Genomic DNA, 22,847 nt, shown 5'->3' with positions numbered 1-22,847 from the left:
TTTCCTATAACAAGAGGTTGTTCAAAGTCTCCCAGCATATTTGTACACAATAGTACAGTCAAGCATTCCTTAGAAATTTTTCCGCCCTGGCACTTTTCGTTTTTTAGACTCATTGTTTTTTCAGGAAGAGCTTTAAAAAACAACCGTGTTTCGTCACAGTTGTAAATATCCTTAGCTTCAAAATCACGACATAAATCTTCCAATTTGACAGTACAACCTCAGTATCAACAGATCCACCTTCACTACTTACGGTTTTCCAAGAAATTTTATGCCGAGTTTTGAACTTGTCTAGCCATCCCACAGAAGCTTTGAACTCATTTACTCCCATAGATTTCGCAACCTCCAAAGCCTTTTCCCTAATAATAGGCCCATTAATTGGAATTTTTTTAGTACGTTCGCGACAAAACCACTCAAACGTAACATTGTCAATTTGAAGTCCAACAGTTTTCTGGAATGATTTTTGAACCTGATCATTTCCGTGTTTCCAAAATTGTTTGAGCAATTCATTTTTTTCCTTTAGGATGTCACTTACCTGCGTCTTCCCGATTTTGAATTTTGCAGCGAGAGTGCGAACACTATTTTTTTGCCGATCATACGCATTAATGAGTTAGACTTTATCTTTTAAAGTTAAATGTTTACGAGAAGACATTGTGCACTTCACACGACACTGAACAAAACTGAAAACTGAAACTGAAAAGACGAAAGGCCGACCATATTGCCCCCCCCTGCACACACCGAATTCATCAGAAGTTTTACACGTACCTTAAAATTCTTGAAAAAGGGTTTAGAACCGCGACGTAAACCTTGATAAAATTCGGAGAATCGGAAATAGAAAATAAACACACGATTGAGGCAATACGTGGAAGAAACATTCCTAGAAAAAGGGCCGTGAGCTCGCCCGCTGTCCATTATGGGGAGATCAAATTAAGTGCTAATCTAAACGAAACAGTGCAGATTGCCTGTCCGTGTCCGTTACAGAGAATGTCCGCTAGACAGAAGCTGCAAACACGTTAAAACCAATAGAGGTGAGTTGGGGAATTTGAAAATGTCCGTTGTAGAGAGATGTCCGTTAACGAGAGATGTCCGTTAACGAGAGGTGTCCGTTAGGAGAAGTTTCACTGTATACACAAGAGGATTTGTCTCCTGAGAAATAATGGCAGTTCATTTGCTCTATATACAAACTTTGAACTGAAGAAGTTCTAAAAGCTCCAATGGCTGTCCAAAGTACACTATGCTGGACAGTATTGAGATCCTGTAATACACTCTTCCTGGCTGAGGAATACATGGAGAACTATATTATAGCTGTGATCTGATTAATACCCTATGCATATGCATTAGAGATTCTCTTGCATCCAAAAAAGTAGCTGATACTGAGTGAAGGATGTTTAGTTTTTGCAAGCACTTAGTGCAAAGTGATTGTTACACGTGCCTGAAAGTTAAGTTTATTGTCCAATATTAATCCTAAAAAAAATTAATGGTATTTGAAACTGGAATAGTACTATTCTTTATCTGCAGTTCAGGGTCAGGGTGTAGCGTACAACTTTTGCAGAAATGAATTTGTAGAATGGCAATGGATTTTTGTTCAGAAATTCAAAAACCATTTTGTAGGGTCCAGCCTTCAAACTTATTTATCACTAGCAGCAGTTGATGCTCTATGGTATTCACGTTCTGAGAACAGCAGAGTGTTAGAGTAATAAAGAGTAGAAATAGGTGCATGTATACTTGCATGTACACCAATGCTAGGAGTATAATTAATAAATGATGAGCTTGAAGTCAAGACATCAAAGGCAGATATTGTTGGGATATCCAAGATGTGGTGTCACACAGACATAACCAGTACAGAATTGGAATTTGGGGGAAAGGATAGACAGGACAGGAAGGGAGGGAGGAGGGGTTATGCTGTTAGTTAAGAAACACACAAAATCTAAGGAAGTGCATCAATTGATGTTGGTGGACAATGCAATGTTGAGTCTGTTTGGTGTGACTTAAGCACTGGAAAAGGAAAAATGAGAGTAGCTGTGTGTTATATGCCTAATGAATCTGATGAGTATAATGAGCAATGGTGCAGAGAAATAGTGGGCCAGTAAATCGGAATGTCTTATAATGGGGGATTTTAACTTTCCAGATATTCACTGGAATTTGTGGGTTGGTCACTCACACACTAGCAAGACTTTTGTGGATTTATTGGATGACTGTTTTCTACAACAACACGTTCGAGAGGCAATCAGAGGGAGTAATACACTTGACCTGATTATTAGCAGTGATTATTCATGCATTAAGAAATTGCAGATAAAGAAACCACTGGGTGACACTGATCACAATGTACTGATGTGGAAATTACTTAAAGATGTAACTACTATCAAGGCTAAGAGGATCTCAGACAGTTTTTAAATTCTGTACAGTGGGATCAACTGATGATGTTGCCAACGTTGATTTCTAAATGGTAAGCTTTCAGGGACTTAATTTTGGAGCTACTAGGCGTTTTCATTCCAACTAAGAAATACTGTTCATGGTTTAAGGCTAAATGGATGTCAGATGAATTAATGAGGATCGTGGCAGAGGAGAAAAATGTATGGGATGCATATAAAGTATCAGGCGACACAGAAGCCTATGGCAGATATAAGCTAGTCTGTAATCAAGTAACAAAGGAGGTTAGGCAGGCAAAGGCAGATTATGAGAAATCCTTGGCATGGATGAAAAGAAAAATGGCACAGAGTTTTTACTTATGTAAACTCTAGAAGGAAAGGGATGAATCAGATTGGAACGCTTAATATAGATGAGTTGACTATTGATGATCCTCAGGTAGCTGATCAACTGAATGAGTATTTTGTATCTGTATTCACACATGAGGAGTTATTCAATGAAGGGAGTGCCAGAAGTTTATCACACTCTAACAGGGAGCTAAGTGATTTTGTGTTAACAGATCAAAGTGGAGGAGAAATTGTTGAAGTTAAACATAAAAAAGCACCTGGGGTGATTTTTCTTTTTTTTTTTTTATGAAAACCCCAAACACGAGGTATTAGAACCTACAGTATTTAGTACCATGCTTGGGTTGGAGGTTGAGAAGACGAAGAAGAAGAAGATATTTGTTGACATTAGATTTGAACTTCTGTAGACTGTAATCTTCATAAAATACCTGTGAAGGATGATTGTTCCAGAAAATGGCAGTTGAATAAATAAACGAGGAAGATGAAAAGTTAGTTCTGTTAGTTTGTAGTTGAACAGTAAATGGATGTTGGCTGGTAACGGCACGTGTTTGGACTGTTTTAGAATTAGCATTAGTAGAGGCATACAATGCAAGGAAGCAAGCTTATGCAGCATCAGGCAAAAAAAAAAAAAAAAAAAAAAACCCTCCCGTTTCATCCCTCCATTCGTTCCAAATACCTGTCCAGCTCAGCCTTAAATTTATTTAGGCTATTAGCTGCCACAACAAAAGACGGAAGCCTGTTCCACCAATCAACTACTCACTGGTTAAAGGAAAATTTCCACCCATCTATTCTACAACTATCTTTCCTCAATTTGAAACTGTGGCCCCCCTCAGGTTCTTACTCTGAGCAAGCCTAAGAATCTCATCACATTCAGCTTGCTCAACCCATTCAAGGCCTTATAACCTCAATTAGATCACCTCGCAAGTGGCTACTCTCCAGGTGCTGCAATTTGCAGAACTTAAGCCTTTATTGGTTAGAGTACCCCTTTGTTCCTCTTAACAATCTTGTAGCCCTTCTTTGTACTCATTCTAGCAGCTCTACATCTTTCCTAAAATGAAGCCTCCAGACCTGTAGACAGTACTCTAGGTGTGGCCTGACCACTGCCTTGTATAGCGTGATTATCACCTCCCTGTCCCTGCTAGCAAAATTCCTATATATCATTGACAAGACTCCATGACCTGTCCTTGCAGCCCGTCTGCACTGCTCAGCGACCTTCATATTTAGCTGCACAATTACCCCCAGATCTTTTTCAATTTCCACTTCACTGAGTGTAGTACCACCCAGTTTATGTTTCTCTTTGGTAATTGGTACCGCTCTCTCTTTTGAAAGAGAGAGAGAGGGAATTATAGAAGCCAATTTAGAAGAACTGTACCCATGGAAGTATCTGTAGAAAAGGCATGCAGCAGAAACAGTAAGTCTATGAGACAGAGTGGAGAGACTTTGTTAGAGAGGAGTCATTAATTAACCTATCTGCCCTCTTCTGAATGGAATCTAGAAGCCTGAGAGAGGTTTTAGGAGCACCGCCCCCAGATGTGGGAACAATATTCCATGGTAGGGTGGATTTGCGATTTGTAGAGAGTGAACAGTTATAGGGAAGAAAAGTAACGTAGAGAGTGAAAGAGAAAACCAAGTTTTTTAGATGCAGAGGAAGCAATATTTGTAATGTGCTTGTGCCAAGAAAGATTAGAAGTCAGGGTAATTCCCAAAAGAGAGATATCATTTTGCTTAGAAATCGGAGTGTCACAAAAGATAAGCATAGGAGCAGAAGAATCCTTTGTGCGAAATATAAGACAAGTTTTACAAGGATTGAAATCAACTAAGTTGTCTTTGCCCCACTGAAGAATTATCTGGAGATCGGCATTTAAGGAATTGGTAGCGGTTCTTCGAGAAGTTGAAACTGATTGAGCAGGGCAAGGTTTTTCAAAATGGAAAGTGGAATGCAATGTGCTATCATCAGCAAAACTATGGATAGGATTTCCAGTGATTAATATACAAGAAGAAAAGAGTGGGGGACACCAGCATTACTGGAGAATTTAGAAGACAATGAGCCATCTACCATCACCCTCAGTGAGCAATCAGAGAGAAAACTGGATAAGCAATTACACAGAAAACAGTTGGGAAACCATACGATGGAAGCTTGTTTAGAAGACCTCTTCTGAATGGAAGATGTCTTCTGAACACGAAGGCCAAACACGATCGAAAACCTTTGAGATGTCAAGAGCAACTGTTTGGGTGTCACCAAACCTTTCCATTGAATTTGTCCATAGATGGGTAACATAAGCCAGAATATCGCCAGTGGATCTACACTGACGGAATCTATACTGGCATAGTTTAAGAGTTGGGCGGTTAATTGATTTCTCCATTACTTTTGAAAGAGTAGAAATAATTGCACTGGGACGATAATTGGATGGGAGGAATTTGTCACCCTTTTTGGGAACTGGCTGGATATGAACAAATTTCCAAGCAGAAAGAAACACACCTTTGGAATAAGAAAGTGAAAAAAGGCAGAAAAGAACTGGAGTAAGCTCAGGAGCACAGGTTTTGAGAACAAGTGGAGAAATACCATCAGAACCTGGAGCTTTCTTAGCATCGAGATTTGTCAAAATCACTCTGATATCCTTTTGGCGGAAGACCACAGGAGGTATTGAATGAAGTGTGTTGGGAATGGTGGGAGGTGTTTTACCAAGATTATTAATACGTGAATTGGAAGAGAAATGGGATGCTAGCAGGTCAGCTTTATCCTTGGCTGAAGTGACAACAGAACCATCTGGTTTTGACAGAGGTGGGAGCAGAGATGGGCAAAAGTTGCGACCAATAGCTTTGGCAAGAGATTAGAATGCTCGGCTACCATTAGGGCAAGAAGCAAGTTTTCTACTCTTAGTCTGTTCAAAATCTAGTTTGGACGGATTAATGACTTCTTTACAATTGTTGCAAGCTTTGGTGTAGGCAGAAAATTAAACTGGAGAATTGGAAACAAGTCAATTACGATATGCAACATTCTTCTCTTTAATAGCCATAGCAAATTTATTGGAAAACCAAGGTTTAGATAAAGGTTGAGATTTTATCTTGGAGTTTGGGATAACGGATTCCATGTCTACAAGAATAATTTCACTGCCACGATCTGAGCAAACGTTGATATCAGACGTTTTGAAACAGTAGTCTGACCAAGAAATCTCGCAGGTCATCTCATTTTGCATACGACGTTGGGGGACATCCAAACAATACGACGTTGGGAATAGCCATGAGATAAAGGCTCCATTGGAGGAGAGACAATCACCAAGTTGTGATCTGAGGTGCCTAAAGGACCACTCACTTCGACAGTGTACTGAGAAGGGTTGTTTGTGAGAAAAAGATCAAACGTATTGGCTGTATGATTAGGATTGTCGGGTATTCTTGTAGGTAAATGAACAATCTGTGCAAGGTCATTAGTAATTGCAAAAGCCTCAGCATTTGAACCAGCTGGGTCGGTGTGACTTGAAAATGGAAGCCACCTAGAGATGTGAACATTAAAATCACCAAGGAAAATTACCTAACTGTCAGGAAAGTTGGACTGGGGAAAGTCAAGTTGCAAAGGGAGGAAATCAAAGAGCTCCAAGTGATTAGTGGAGTTGGGAGAAGGGTAGAGACAACAGATGAATTTGACACAATGAGGTAGATAGATTTTAAGCCAGAGAAGATCAAAGAGAGGAGATTCCAAATTGCCAAGTCTCTGACAGGGAATATCGGAACGGACATATGCACGAGTACCACCTTTGAAGCGAAAGGAATCATACAGTGAATAATTTGGGCAATTGAGATGAGCAGTAGTTGTATTAACCGATAACTGAGATTCTGTCAGAAAAAGTACATGGGGTTTGGCAGACTACAAGTGGAAATGGACATCACTGAGATTATAATTGAGACTACGTATATTTGTGAAATGAACTAGGAGGTGTTTGGGAGGTTTAGATCTTTTCGCAGTTAAGTTTCCTCTATTAGCTTGGCAATTCATGGGGGATTCAATAGTAAGAAAAAGTGGGGGGGGGGGACATGCTGTATGAAGTAATGAAATTTTTGGATATTGCGTATACATGGTAAGAATATACCCCGATCCTTGACATAGATCCTCGACAATGCCCCCCCCATACATACTCGGGCTCCCTCCAGTCACTATCTGGCAGAGTAGAGGTAGCAAGATTATACACTAGCTGATTCTGAAGCCTCCTAAAGAGTTACCAATATTTTCGGTCCCGTGTCCTAACTAGCGGCCAACCTGCAAACAGTGTTTTAGAGCTGTACCCTCGAAATGTAAGGAAGATTGAATCTCGCCACGATGTCCATCATAACGTCAAAAGTCATTAGTCATACTGCATGATGGAAGAGATGGGGAAGTGTTGACGGGAACTTAGCTCTGTAGATTAAACATGGGTTCCACCACTTCAAGCCTCCAATAAGCAAAGTGGTGGTATTGCATCGGTTGATGAGAGTCATTTACCGCCTAGTGTTGCCTGGTAACACAGAAACGGCATTCCTCGATGTGGTGAGGGTGCCACACCTAGACCCTTGCTTATGTTGGTTCATACCTGGAATGTCACCCACATGTGCTTGTGCATGGAGGTTATACCCAGGATTACTAACAATCCCACCATTGTGAAAGTGCAAGCAGAGGATTTGGCTGCCAAAGACTGTCCGGACTCCGCCGATTTTGTGTCTACTTGACTTGAATGTCACCTGGATATCAATTCCATCAGCGTTTTAGACTCCCAGGTAGCCAGTACTAGCTTGTCTGGCATATCTGAGAGAATGTCTGTGACATCCTCAAGGACCATCTATCCAGGTATATTAAAGGAGGCAGCAAAGGAAGTAAGTGAACCCTTAGCAATAATTATGAGAGCTTCCTTGGACTCAGGGGAGGTTGCCATGGACTGGAGGTGTGCAAATGTATCACCAATTCACAAAGTGGGTACAAAAGGTGACACAAGTAACTATAGACCTGTTAGTTTAACTTGTGTTCCGAGAAAATAATGGAGTCATTTGTTAAAGAAGCATTGCAAGATCATCTAGACAAGACTGCAGTAATAGTTAAGACAGAGCATGGGTTTGTTAAAGGGAGGTCTTGTCTGACCAATTTGATTGGTTACTATGATGTGGTCACAAAGGAACTGAATGCCAAAAATAATTTTGATATTATTCATATAATTGATATATACTTGGATTTCAGGAAAGCTTTTTATACTGTTTCACATGGAAAACTGCTGTACAAATTGGAAAGGTATAGCATTAAGCGTAAGTTGCTGTTATGCAACTTGAAGGTTGGCAGGGTTGTCAAGGACACTACTGACATCATCAATAAATAATACTGATGATGGTATATCAAGCTTAATGTCCAAGTTTGCAGACGATACAAAGATTGGCAGCAGTATCTGGAAAGGTTGAGCAGATGGGCTGAGAGGTGGCAAATGAAGTTTAACATTGACAAATGTAAAGTACTGCATACGGGAAACAGCAACCCCAGAGCAACGTATCAACTCTGTGGTACTACACTGACAGTGGTAGAGAATGAAAGGGACCCGGGGGTGTTTGTGCAGGCAGATATGAAGTTCTCTGAGCAGTGCAGACGGGCTGCATGAGTAGCTCATGGTGTATTGTCAATGATATATAGGAATTTTTCTAGCAGGGATAAGGAGGTGATTATTCCCTTGTATAAGGCAATGGTCAGGCCACACCTAGAGTACCGTATACAGGTCTGGAGGCCTCATTTCAAGAAGGATGTAGAGCTGCTGGAACGAGTACAGAGAAAGGCAACAAGATTAGTGAATGGAACAAAGGGGTGCTCTTACGAAGAAAGGCTTAAGTTTTGCAAATTACAGTGTCTGGAGACTAGCCACCAGCAAGGTGATCTGATAGAGGTGTATAAAGCCTTGAATGGTTTGAGCATGCTCAATGCTGATGGGATTCTTCCTCTTGCACGGAATAATCACCTGAGAGGGCATAGATTCGGATTGGGGAGGGACAGATGTGGGGTGGACATGCGGAAGTTTGCCTTCAGCCAGCGGGTGATTGGTTGGTGGAACAGACTTCCATCCCTTGTCCTGGAAGTTGATAGCCTGAATAAGTTTAAGGCTCAGCTGGACAGGTATTTCGAACGAACAGAGGGGTGAAGTGGAAGTGGTTTTTTTTTTGGCTGATACTGCATCAGCTTGCTTTGACGCTTCAAATGCCTTTACTAATGCTAATGCTAATAGAAGAAGTAATTTTCAGGAAATACATATGAAAGGAAGGTGAAGAAATAAATGAGGAAGAAGAAAAGTTGGTTCATGGATTTGAAGTCGGACTGTAAAAGGATGCTGACTTGCAGCAGCATATCCCCGGGGGCTCACATCTTGTGAGTATGGGCTTGGCGCACCCAGGGTCCTGAGCTGGATATCAACATTCTTTTCATTCTTGGTGATTCCCTTCTTGTTCTCTCTCTCTCTTTCTTAGGGTAACTCGGAGAATTTTTTTTTTTTTGGCTGGTGCAGCATAAGCCTCAGGTTTCCTTGCACCATATAGCTAATAATAATAATAATAATAATAATAATAATATAGTAAGGTCAACTGTACATGTATGCCTGTGCAGTATTTGTATTTATTCTGAGGGCAAATAATGTCACACTGAGAATAGACCCTTGCAGTACTCCTTGCTCCTGAATATGCAGAGAGGAAAAAGAGCCCCTGGTAGTGGACCTGAAAAGTTTTGTAATGGAGGAAGTTTTGGATTATGTGTGGCAAATAGCCACTTAAGCCTATATTGCGCAAGTCTTGAAGTAAGCCATATCTCCATGTGGTAACAAAGACTTTCTCAATATCCATAGATACCATTACCAGATGTTTCCTTACAAATGCATTTCAAATGTTAGCCTCAGCTGTAATTTGGATATCTAAAGTGGATCTGTTCTTCCTGAAACCATACTAATGTTCAGTTATGATGTTTGTGATTCTAAAATCTACATAAGCCTCCGATGTACTATTTTTTCTAGTCTTGCCTAAGCACCTAGTAAGCAAGATTGGCCTATAGCTACTTGGTAAAGGGGGATCTTTTCCTGGCTTTGGAAAAGTTAACAGAGGTGAGTGATACCAAGACAATGAATAGTCGTTTTCCCTAAAGATCCAGTTATAGAAAAGTTTGCAATTTGATTTTTGAAATAATATCACTCTAATAATGGTCAACCAAAACAAAATAAGATCAAGTTGATATTAAAATGCATTTATATAGAAATTTTTATTTTCCAAAGTTTTCAAAATTTCATGGAGGGGAAAAAACTACTCTGAGCTTATACAGTGTACAAAAAACAGTTAATGTATTTCTATATAGAGTTTATGCTTTGTGAATTTACACAGTGTATAGAAACACAAAGAAACAGTTAATCTATTTCAATATAGATTCTCAATACTTTTGTCTAGTAAGAATTCAGTCTTCAGAAACAAAATTCAGGTAAAGAATTTGTTTACCTTTTCTTTTCCCCCTTAGAGAATTATTTAGGTTATCAATTACTGCTTCTTCTATTCCTCTATTATCTGTCCAGAGAGGCCCTGTGGCTTCTGATGAAATGAAGATCTAACTGGAAAATTCAATTTCAAAAAAAAAAAAAAGAAAGAAAGAAAGTGGTAGTGCAAATGTGTGTGCAAGTTATAGGTGCATAAGCACCTATAGTTAATGGTGCATAAGCTGGTGGCTAGATTGCACCTAGCTGCAAAGGAGATAAAAAAGTCTCAGTAGGCCTTGTGTATTTTCCTAAATGCCCCTCTCCAAATATTCACTGATTCAATGTAGTTATTGTCATTTCAATGCAGTGTAATCTAATTCATTAATTTGCATGAAGTGTAGTCTAAAATACATGATTTCATAATTCCTGTGTATATCCCCATTCACATCCCTATTTGATTATAGTTGCTTGCATAAAGTCCAAATATTTTCTCTAAATGAGGGGAGTGATGTGCACTTTCTAAGGGATTTTTTTCTCATTTATTTTAACTTATTTTTTATCTTTTCAATGAATTAATTAATCCACAACTTACTATGGTTGGTACTGTAAAATTATTTAAGGTATACCTAACTTTGTACCTTTATAGTACTCAAAACTTATGGGGGGGTGAATAAGGAAATACAGTACCTGGGACAATCCTTTGAGAGGCTCGGCCAATTTAATATTACAGTTAAATAATTATGTTAATTCTTAATAATTATATAATTGGCAAAATTCTATTAACTTAAAACAAAAATGTTTTTATTCTATTAATTTTTTTATCTTGTTGATTTATTATACTGGCATGTCGCTTTTTAACCCTCACAACAGCTACATGTGGGCACAAACACAAGGGGGAAGGAGGAAGAGAACCCATTACACATTTTTTATGGCCCATGCCTGGTAAAAACTTTATTAGTATCAAAGAAATAGATAATTTATGCAAATTAAAACATAGTTATTAGAGAAAATGCAAGTTACCTGAAAGCAGTCTTCACTTTTCATCGTGTCATTTTCTAGCAGTGATCTGTTTTCAAATTCACAACACTGAAAGTATATCTGCGCTTCTCGCCTTACTTCAGGTCGAGCATTTTTCCAACCTTCATATGCAAGATCATGCTGCTGCTGCTCATCAAAAGCAAGACATGCACATGCAACACTAAACTGAATGATGAAAAGCAAAAACAAAATAACCATGTACTAAAACAAATGTTAAGGAATATAAATCACAAATAGGGTATGCCATAAATTTGCTGTATTAGGTGTATAATAAATATCACAATTATTTTACAGAAAAATATGAAATAGAAGATATCTAATAGAAGACTGGGTGAATGATATAACAAAAAAGTCCTGCAGACGTATCCTTGGTTATAGAGTGGGTGGTAACCACTCATTACTGGTTTCGCATGCCTAGGTTTAATGCACTGGAAGATTAGAGGAATTCTTAAAAGGCTTTTTCATTTGAGGCTCTCTTAGTGGAGGAAGCAGGTTTTTTTTTTTTTTTTTTAACATTGCCAAACAGAATAATGTATGTCTAAAAATTTTTGAGCCTCAGCAAAAGTAATGTGCATAATAGCATCATAAATTCTGTGGCAAAAATGTTTATTGAGAACAAGATGTGCAAAAATAAACAAGAATTTGTAAAAATAGCATTGTTTCAACATATCAGACTCATACTTAAATGACTGAGCCACAAAAGAAAACAAGCAATAAGGTAAATCATATAATAATCATATATAATTATGTAATGATATTTGTTTAAGAATCAATGTCAACAACATCAAATACATGACTGTGAGTAAATCTGCAGTAAGCCAAGTCTTAGCTATTACTAAATGGAGCTTCAATAGATAGAATGACTCCTTTTAAATACAGCAGACTTTCGATTCACCAGGAAGCAGATTAATCGAGACACTTCAAGACTCCACATTTAAAAAAAAATCAACCAGAAATCATAAAATTCAAGTAATAACTAGAATAGGGTATAATCAGATGTTTTGCAAGTCATAAATAAGTGACAAGAAGTGGCATTATAAGTTGTCATTGGGAGATTAGTTCCTATTATCTTGCAACCCTCGCTGTCTTCGCAACCACCGCTCAAAAAAAAAAAAAAAAAAAAAAAAAAGAAAAAAAAGAGAGAGCAAATGTTTAGCTGTTTTAGTGCGTCGCATCAATTGTTGCATTCAGTTAGCACAACAAATGGAAAATTTTGTTTCATTATTTATGTCGGGGATATCAGAATTTTTATTATTATTTTATTTTTTTGTTTGTTTAGAAATCACGAAAATGATGGGCAAACGCAAGAGTTGTTCTTTCAATTAAACAAAAACTTGAAATTATTCAAAAGTTTGAAAACGGTGCATCTGTTAAATCTCTAAAGAACCATTATAATGTTGGTGACCAAACCATATGCAACACTGTAAAAAATAAAGGGAAGCTATAAGATTTAAAATCGAAATCGCAAAAAATAAAGGGAAGCATTTTATTGGACATGCAAATAGTATGTGGTAAGTTTTTTCATTTTTTATCTACCACCATATATTTTACGTAGGTTGCTGAACATTTTTCAATAGAGTAAGTCCCCGACTTATGTAGCTTCAGACTTACCTTAAGTTATTTATATATATTTTTTATATGACTGAAGATTTCAGTGAAGGGACACACACACATTTCACTATAATACTGTAACTTAAAAACCCACGGAATTTCAGCTATCGGTATTATCGCAAATGAAATAAGATCGAGTTTACTACCTGTTTATAATGAATTGCAGTAAGAGAAAAGTCCAATAACCTGGAATTGTTTTTATTGTTTTATGGCATTGACCTTCAGAAATGTGCTTTAGTAAAATGTGAGCTCACATGGGGTGATAATAGTGAGTTTTTGCCTTAACCCTGTGAAGTTCATTACAGAAAATTTAATTTTGACTGTTATCATGGTGTCGACTAAGAGAATAAGTGACAGCAGTACTAGTAAATCTATGAAGAAAAGGAAAGCGATCAAGTTGGATCAGAAAATTAAAATAATAAGGATGTATGAAAATGGCCAAACATTAACAAATATCACGTGGAATTCAGATTTGTCAGTGGCAAGGGTGAACACAATAAAGGAGAAAGACAGAATATGAGAAGTGGTGAAGGGATCAGCACCAATGAAGTCAACTACAACCAAAGCTACGAAACACATATCAGTTTTTACGGTACTAACATGCATTTTTTCTTCCTTTTATGTTTTCTTTTCTTATGTGCCACTCCGGCTACTTCACAGCCATCCTCAGATAAAGTTTTTAATTGAACTAATTAAAAATATATAACTATTTTTCTTCATTCTTCTGAGGATATTGTATGGTTTTTGTAATTTTGGCATATCAGGGATATAGTAGCAATATTTTATTAGTCATTTCCGAGTTATGTAAAACTCCACTTACGTAAGAAGTCCTGGAAAGTATCTCTTATGTATGTCGGGGACTTGCTGTATTTTTGGATTAAAGGGGAAATTAATTATCCGGGAATTTTTTTTTTTATCATCTGTCCTGGAAAATCGAGAGTCTACTGTACCTTGGTAGTTGGCTAAATACTGATCTAGATCTGGAAGCAGAAATAAAAGCAAGAATAGAGGTTGCAAGAATGCCTTTACAAAATAGAGAATAATGCTGTGTCACAAAGCTCTAGATTTGTCAATCAGACTGAAATTCATTAGGTTCTATGTGGGGTCCATACTATTATATAGAGTTGAAACTTGGATGCTGAAAACATCAAGCATGAACAAAATAGTGGCCTTCGAAATGTGGATCTACATTTCGAAGATGCATGCTAAAAATATCTTGGATAGACAGAATCACCAACATTGAAGTCTTGAAAACAGCGAGAAGAAAATGTGAATTGTTGAGCTTACTGAAAAGAAGGAAAACTGTTTATCAGGGACACATCCTTAGAAATGTGAAATATAAATCACTTCAAGTAATAATAGAGAGGAAAATAAAGGGAAAGAGAGGAGGAGGAGGAGGAGGAGGAGGAGGAGGAGGAGGAAACTTTCTTGGCTGAAAAACATCTACAACTGGACTGGCAAATCAGCTGAGGATCTTTTTCATCTCGTCCTGGCAACTCCATAGCCAGGTGGGCAGGAACAGCAGTGCGTAGCACACGCTTCTTGATTAGACTGGGGTTCGAGCCCATGACCACCAAATACGGAGGATGCAGAAAGGTCAGGGGATGACCACCACATATCCCTGGAGCAATATGGCCTAAGTTGCTAATGCTCTTAAAAACCAAATAACATCATCTCGCCCAAGACAAAGAGAAGCACAGCGTGGTGATCGCCAACCTCGAATAGATGGCATGAAAAGAAGAATGCAAATCATGAAATTAATTAACATGTAATATTCATTATATACTCTATATACTTATTTATTTATTACTCTATATATTTATATATATTTATACTTCATATATTTATACTTCATATATTTATATATATTTATACTTCATATATTTATATATATGAAGGACGTGCCTTTCTGCCGCTACTGGAACAGAGAAGTTTTTTCTGATTTATTTTCTGCTTTATTAGTTTAAATTGACATATTAACTTATTTCTAGAGTAGCTTTATATTCCTATTTACGGTACTTAAAGTTAAAGTAACTTAGATAGAGATTTGTAGGTATTACTTAGTATCGGAAAGGGTATCAAATACACGTGTTTACCGTTCATAAACAGCCGCCATTGTTACGTGAAAATTAATCAGTAAATCTATTAATCTTGTTGAACTTCATTGGCAATTAAATTGTACTTTTAACTATACATATAACCACTTAGGTTACGGAACATAAATAATTAGTAAAAATAAATAATTACTACATAACTTGATACGGAAGTTATATAAAGGGACTTCGTAGATAACACTCGTTACTGAAACGCGATACAGCATATCCAGCATTCGATAGCATTAGCTTTATATAGTATAGTGCATAACATAATATTGTCAATTAATCAGTAGATCTATTAATCTTGTTAAACTTCATTGTCAATTAAATTGTTCTTTTAACTATATATATATAACGACTTAGAGTACAAACGTAACAAATAATTAACACATACTTGATACGGAAGTTATATAAAGGGAACTCGTAGATAACACTCGATACTGAAAAATAAATATAGCGTTATAACTGTGTTAAGATACAAGTTTAAGGTTTTAATTTTGTTCTGAAATTGTAATTTTACTGACATTTAAATCGAAATCATGACTCTGACCAGAGCAACAAAGCAAAAGGCTCAAGCTAATGGGAGTGCTGTGACTCAGGGGAGAACTGAGGGGGGCAGTTGCCCTCTGAATCACAGCCTTTTAAGATGCACTGTTTGCTTGATGTTTGCGGAGCAATCGGGTACGGGACATGATACTGCCATGGGGGATATCTTTGTGTGTGCACGATGCAAGGAGTGCAAGGAAATTAGGCGACAACTCGGTGTTGTTATGGGCCTATATGAGACCTTGAAGGACAGGGTGGATGCCCTCGAAGGAAATAAATTGAGGGGCCCATCAAGCTCTCAGCTGCCCACATCAACGCCAGAGCTTGCACTTGGTCATCTTGCAACACAGAGGCAGCCCCCAAGGCAGAATGCGCTGGTCCCACAGGAACTAGTAGTTGTTGGTGACTATATTGTCAGGGAAACGGGGAACATGCTTTGTAAAAAGGATAGGTGGAACAGGACCAGGGTATGTCTGCCAGGGGCAAGGGTTGATGACGTTGTAGAGCAGATATCATCTTTTAAGGGCACAAAAGGTGATATAGTTGTACACGTTGGCACTAATGACATTAAGAGTAGAAGACCAGCGGAATTACTTAACAAGTACAGGTCACTGTTGAAAAAAAGCCGTGAAGTAGGGTTAAATTTGAAAGTGTCTGCAATTCTGCCCAGACACTATAGGAGGAAGTATATGATGACAGCCTTGTCGATCAATTCGGCCCTGGAAAGATTGTGCAAGGCTCAAGGGGTAGAATTTTTTTCAGCCTGGAATGTACTTGTTAACAGGAGAGATTGCTTCTACAGGGATGGGATACACTTAAATAGAAAGGGTGCAAGAATATTTGCTGATGCTATCGAGGCAGTGTTAGGTGGGTCGGAAAACTGCTAGCTTGGGGGGAGGCAAAGACTAATGGATTAACAGTAGCCACTGGCAGAGGTGAAAGAGATTCTTGCACTGCTTCTATTGGAATGAGCAGAAGCCTGAAAAACAAGATGCAGGATATTTCAGAGACTGCTGGAAGTCATTGTGATACAAGTAAACACATGGGTTGTGTTAGGGTAGCTAAGGATAGAAACAAGTGCAGGTATACTTGCGTGTACACCAATGCTAGGAGTTTAGTAAATAAATTTGATGAATTTGAGGTATTGCTCAAAAGATCAAAGGCAGATATTGTTGGGATATCAGAGGCGTGGTGTCACACAGATATAAGGAATGCAGAACTGGAATTTGGGGAGCACAATGTGTATAGAAAGGTAAAGACAATGTGTAAAGACAGGACAGGAGGGGAGGAGGGGTTATGCTATTAGTTAAAAAACACATAAAATCCAAGGAAGTGAAGCCAGTCGACATTGATGGACAGGGCAGTGTCGAGTCAGTTTGGTGTGACATAAGCATAGGTAAATCAAAATTGAGAGTAGGAGTGTGCTATAGGCCTAATGACTCTGATGAGTATAATAAGATACTGTACAGGGAAATAGAATGGGCCAGTAAATCAGAGAGTCTTATAATTGGGGATTTTAATTTCCCAGATATTGACTGGAATTTGTGGGTTGGTCACTCACACACTAGCAGGGCTTTTGTGGATTTATTGGATGATTGTTTTTTACACCAGCATGTTCGGGAGGCAACTAGAGGGAGTAATACTCTTGATCTGATTATCAGTAGTGATTCTTCATGCAATAGGAATCTGCAGATAAAGGAACCACTGGGTGGCAGTGATCACAGTGTGCTGAAGTGGGATTTACTCAAGGAGGTAACTACCATCAGAGGCAAAGGGAAGGGTTTTTGCTTTCGTAAAGGCGACTATGATGGTCTGACACAGTATTTAAATTCTATACAGTGGGACCAACTGATGATGTTACCAACAGCAAATTCAAAATGGGAAGCATTCAAGGAACTAATCTTGGAAGCTACCAGGCTTTACATACCAACCAAGAAATTTTGTTCAAGGTTCAGGCCTAAATGGTTGTCATATGAACTAATGAGACATAGGGCAGAGAAGAAAAATGCATGGGATACATACAAATTAATGGGTGACATGGAAGCCTATGATAGATATAAGTTGGTCTGTAACCAAGTCACAAAGGAGATTAGGCAGGCAAAGGCAGATTATGAGAAATCCTTGGCAAAGGACGCAAAGAAAAACAGAAAAGAGTTCTTTACCTATTTAAACTCAAGAAGGAAAGGGATGAATCAGATTGGTCCACTGGATGTTGATGGTTCAACAGTTGAGGATCCTGCTCAGGTGGCTAACAATCTAAATGAGTATTTTGCATCTACATTCACACATGAGGAGTTATTCAGGAAGGGGAATGTCGTAGGTGAAGTAAACATTGGCAGTGAGCTAGATTATTTTCTAATAACTGAGAGGAAAGTGGAGGAGAAATTGCTGAGGATAAACATAAAAAAGGCACCAGGGGTGGATGGGATCTATCCAGTTATATTAAAGGAGGCAGCAAAGGAAGTAAGCAAACCCCTAGCCATAATTATGCGAGCTTCTTTGGACTCAGGGGAGGTACCCATGGACTGGAGATGTGCAAATGTAACCCCAATTCACAAAGGAGGATCAAAGGCTGACACAAGTAATTATAGACCTGTTAGTTTAACTTCGGTTCCAGGAAAATTAATGGAGGCACTGGTTAAAGAAGCACTGCAGGATCATCTGGACAAGAATTCAGTTATAGCTCAGACACAGCATGGTTTTGTTAAGGGCAGGTCTTGTCTGACCAATTTGATTGGATACTATGATGTAGTCAGAAAAGAACTGGATGCAGGGAATAACTTTGATATTATATATTTGGATCTTAGAAAGGCTTTTGATACTGTTGTGCATGGAAGACTGCTGCACAAATTGGAGAAGTGTGGCATTGGAGGCAAATTGCTGCTATGGATAAAGGGATGGTTGAGTGGCAGAAGACAGAGTGGTAATCAATGGACACTGCTAAACGTGGACTAATGTTATTAGTGGAGTTCCTCAGGGTTCAGTGTTGGGTCCATTGTTGTTTTCTGTATTTATAAATGATATTGATGATGGTGTATCAGGCTTAATGTCCAAGTTTGCAGACGATACCAAGGTTGGCAGGGTTGTTAAGGACACTACTGATACTATGCTGCTGCAACAGTATCTGGAAAGGTTGAGCAGATGGGCTGAGAGGTGGCAAATGAAGTTTAACGTTGACAAATGTAAAGTACTACATATGGGAAACAGTAAACCCAGATCAACGTATCAACTCTGTGGTACTACGCTGACAGTGGTAGAGAATGAAAAGGACCTGGGGGTAATTGTGCAGGCAGATATGAAGTTCTCTGAGCAGTGCAGACGAGCTGCAAGGGTAGCTCATGGTGTCTTGTCAATGATATACAGGAATTTTTCTAGCAGGGATAAGGATGTGATTATTCCCTTGTATAAGGCATTGGTCAGGCCACACCTTGAGTACTGTTTGATTTTGATTTTGAGTTTATTGGCGCAAAAACAACTATGGTCATACTGCGCCAAGAAACGATTACAATAACAATAAAGATAAATTCTGGTAACCTTTAAAAAGGTTACCTCGTCAAATTGTTATTTATATACGTGAGTATATATTAATTGCTTTTAAAAATTTAAAAACTGCCGACACGTGGTCGTTGTCTGATAAAATCTGACTGAGTGTATAAGGCTCAGTCAGATGAGTAAAAGCGGTAAAATGTATATTGCGAACATGGGTATAATGAACGCAATCTATTAAAATATGCTTTAGAGATAAAACGGTGTCGCAAGACTCGCACATAGGAGGGTCATCCGCCCTCAGCAGAAAAGAATGTGTCAAATGACTGTGTCCTATGCGGAGTCGGGCAAGAACAACTTCCTCGCTCCGATTCCTGCGCAGACTAGACTGCCATGTTTCTATTACAGGCTTTATTTGATATAATTTATTTGTTCTCTGTCTGTGCCATAGTTCTTGCCATTGGGAATATATCTTGTTGCGTATTATTTGCCTGTAGTCTGTATAGGGGACTGACAGGCAATGATTATGAGTGGGTGTTGCTGATTTGGCTGCAGCGTCAGCCAAATCATTTCCCTTTATCCCAATGTGGCTAGGAATCCAGCAGAAGCGAATATCAAACTTGTATTCATGAAGAGAATGTATCTTCTGCTGAACTCGACAAAGAACTGGATGAGAATTGTGTCTCGGAGATAATAAAGCCTGTAATACACTCAATGAGTCGGAATATATTATTGCCCTTTGATATTGACAAGTTCGAATGTGATCCAAGGCTAGCTCTATAGCATACAGCTCTGCAGTGTATATGCTGGATTCAGGAGGAATCTGCTGAGATATTATAGTGTCCGGAAACACAGCAGCAGATCCTACACACGATTCAGACTTCGAGCCGTCTGTGTAAACGGGCAGGAAGTTTGAGTACTCAGCTTGGTGTGCAGAGTAGAGCTTCTGGTAGACAGATGACGAGGTTTCAGATTTTACCCATTTCTTAAGGGAGATGTTGCACGATGGAGTATGAGCATGCCAGGGTGGAAGAGTCTCTTTTGGTGTTTGTGCAACCTTGTCTACCATGATGTTAAACTCTCTTAGTAGCTCTTGGACACGAATACCAAAAGGTCGGTTGGCAGTCTGACGGGTATTGTACAAGTTTTCCCAACGTGGCTCAAAAACGGATGCCCACGTAGGATGGTCTGGCAGGGATTTCAACTTTAAAGCATAGTTTAAAGACAACTGCTTACGTCGAAGGGATAACGATGGTTCGTTTGCTTCGACGTATAAGCTCTGGACAGGAGATGTTCGAAAAGCTCCAGTAGTGATACGGATAGCCTGATGGTGGACAGGGTCCAGCCATCGGAGGACACTATCTCTAGCTGAGGAGTATACCTGGGACCCGTAGTCTAATTTGGGTCGTACAAGTGCACGGTAAAGCCGTAGTAGGGTGCATCGATCTGCTCCCCAACGCGTTGAGGAGAGAGAGAGCGGAGAATATTGAGTCCCCTCGTGCATTTTGTATGAAGTTGACGAATATGTTCGAGAAAGGTCAACTTTTTATCAAACACAAGTCCCAAGAATTTTGTGTCTGACACTACTGGAATAACTTTTTGTCCGAGCCTTAATTCAGGTTCAGGATGAAGATTACGCTTGCGACAAAAGTGTACGCAAACGGTCTTCTCCGGCGAGAACCTGAAGCCATTAGCAAGTGCCCAGGAATTAAGGCGATCAATGGCTTTCTGCAGTTGTCTTTCAATAACCCTCATGTTGCATGACTGACAAAAAATGCTAAAGTCATCAACATAGAGGGCACTGTTTACAGTTGGAGGAAGTTGTTCTGTGATGGAATTTATTTTGATGGCAAAAAGCGTGACACTTAATACTGATCCTTGTGGTACTCCCTCCTCTTGAGTGAAGGAACGAGAGAGTGAGGATCCCACACGAACTTGGAAAGATCGATTGGCTAAAAACGTTTGAATAAAAAGGGGGAGATGCCCTCTAAGGCCAAGGTTATGTAAATCTTTTAAAATGCCAAATCTCCAAGTTGTGTCATACGCTTTTTCCATGTCGAAGAACACCGACACCAAGTGTTCGCGATTTAGGAAACATCCCGGATGGATGCTTCCAATCTAATAAGATGGTCCAAAGTGGACCGGTTCCTTCGGAAGCCGCACTGGATGTTGGAGAGAAGGTCATTTGACTCGAGATACCATATTAAGCGAGAATTAACCATTCTCTCCAGGATTTTGCACAAACAGCTAGTCAGAGCAATAGGACGATAGTTGGTGGTGACTTTTGGATCCTTTCCTGGATTAGGGAAGGCAAGAACGATTGCCTTTCGCCAGGAGTCCGGAAACTGCCCTTCAGTGAAGATTCTGTTGTACAGAAGGAGCAGACAATCCATAGATTTTGGTGATAGATGTTTAATCATTTCATAATGGATGCCATCTGGCCCAACGGCACTTGCTTTGGAAAGAGTGAGGGCTCTTTTCAGTTCCTCTATAGTGAACGCCCCGTTGTAGGGATAGAGGCCCTTGGTCTTAAAATTAAGTGCTTGTTTTTCCAATTTATGTTTCAGGACCAGGAACTCTGGGGAATACGAAGATGTTGCAGAGATGTTAGAGAATGTTTCCCCAAGAGCATTGGCTATTGCAGTTGGATCTGCAAGAGCGCATCCATTATAATCTAGGATTGAAGAAGGGTGGGATGTATATTTTCCCTTCATTTTCCGGATTTTATCCCAGACTACCTTAGAGTTGGTAGACTGGTTAATAGATGACGTAAAACGGATCCACGATTCCTTTTGACTCTGACGGCGGATATATCGTGCTTTGGCTCGTGCACGTTTAAAGGCTATAAGGTTGGTCGTGGTAGGATATCGGCAGAATATCCCCCACGCTTTGTTTTGAGCCTTTTTTGCTGCTGTGCATTGTGAATTCCACCAAGGTTTGGGAAATGGTGGAAACCGGGCAGATGTTTTTGGAACAGCATTCGCAGCTGCTTGGACAATATTTTCTGTGATGTACTTAACTGCATCATTGATAGGCTCTTGACTGACTGTGCTAAGATCAAAATTTGCCTGATGTTGGAAGGCAGTCCAGTCAGCCTGATCAATCTTCCACCGTGGTAACCTGAAGGGAAGACATGGTCTCCCACTGTGTAACGAGGTTATCACATGGAAGTGATCACTTCCGTATGGATTCTCCTCCACTTCCCAAGTGAGTGAAGGGAGTAGAGAAGGGGAGCAGATAGAGAGATCAATGGCAGAAAAAGTACAGGTAGGCATGTGGAAGAAGGTATTTGTTCCAGTATTTAGAAGGGAAAGGTCATTTTCATTTAGCATATGCTCTATGACTCGTCCCCTTCCATTGTTGTTAGCACTACCCCACAGGGTGTTATGTCCATTAAAATCCCCAAGAAGTAAGAAAGGGGGAGGCAGCTGCGTTAGAAGATCATCAAGGTCTGCCTGGGAGATGTCAGTCCCAGGTGGCAAATAAATAGAGCATACAGTTAATAAGAATCCCACTGAAAGGCGAATTGCAACAGCCTCTATGCTGGTTGTAATTAGCAAGGGCTGCACTGGGGTATGGTTACCCACAAGGATAGCCACTCCCCCATGTACAGAGCCATCCGCAATTCTATCCTTTCGAAAAACTGTGATGTTGTGCATGGTGGGATCATCATTTGCCTTTAGATATGTCTCCTGCAAGCAAAAGCAAACTGGCTCGTGCTTTTGCAGGAGGGCCTTGATGTCATCTATATTTCGCCGGAATCCACGACAATTCCATTGTAGGAATTTAGCCATTATTTTGGCTTGGTGGGTCCATCAGGCGGCTTCCGACGTGCTGAGGGCTTAATTTTATCAGTCTTGGATTTATCTTTTTTGGGGAAGAAAGGACGCTGTCCGGTGTCCATTTCCTCCTCCGCA

The 22,847-nt window shown here is 39.4% G+C and overlaps 1 protein-coding gene across 6 annotated transcripts in view; it reads right to left on the bottom strand.

The window, feature by feature from the left end:
• Tsp97E (Tetraspanin 97E) overlaps positions 1 to 22,847 on the bottom strand; it is a 340,699-nt gene that overhangs the window by 122,598 nt on the left and 195,254 nt on the right. For all 6 annotated transcript variants that reach the window (XM_090370673.1, XM_090370674.1, XM_090370675.1 and 3 more), the window contains exon 4: positions 11,174 to 11,392. In XM_090370673.1, coding sequence (XP_090226799.1) covers positions 11,174 to 11,392 — 219 coding nt within the window. The remainder of the gene's footprint in view (positions 1 to 11,173; positions 11,393 to 22,847) is intronic.

This window comes from Mastigoproctus giganteus, chromosome 3 (assembly GCF_048544385.1).
Source record: "Mastigoproctus giganteus isolate SK-2022 chromosome 3, ASM4854438v1, whole genome shotgun sequence".
NCBI lineage: Eukaryota > Metazoa > Arthropoda > Arachnida > Uropygi > Thelyphonidae > Mastigoproctus > Mastigoproctus giganteus.
Note: the sequence above shows the minus strand (reverse complement) of the source record. Positions and strands in the feature narration are given on the sequence as shown.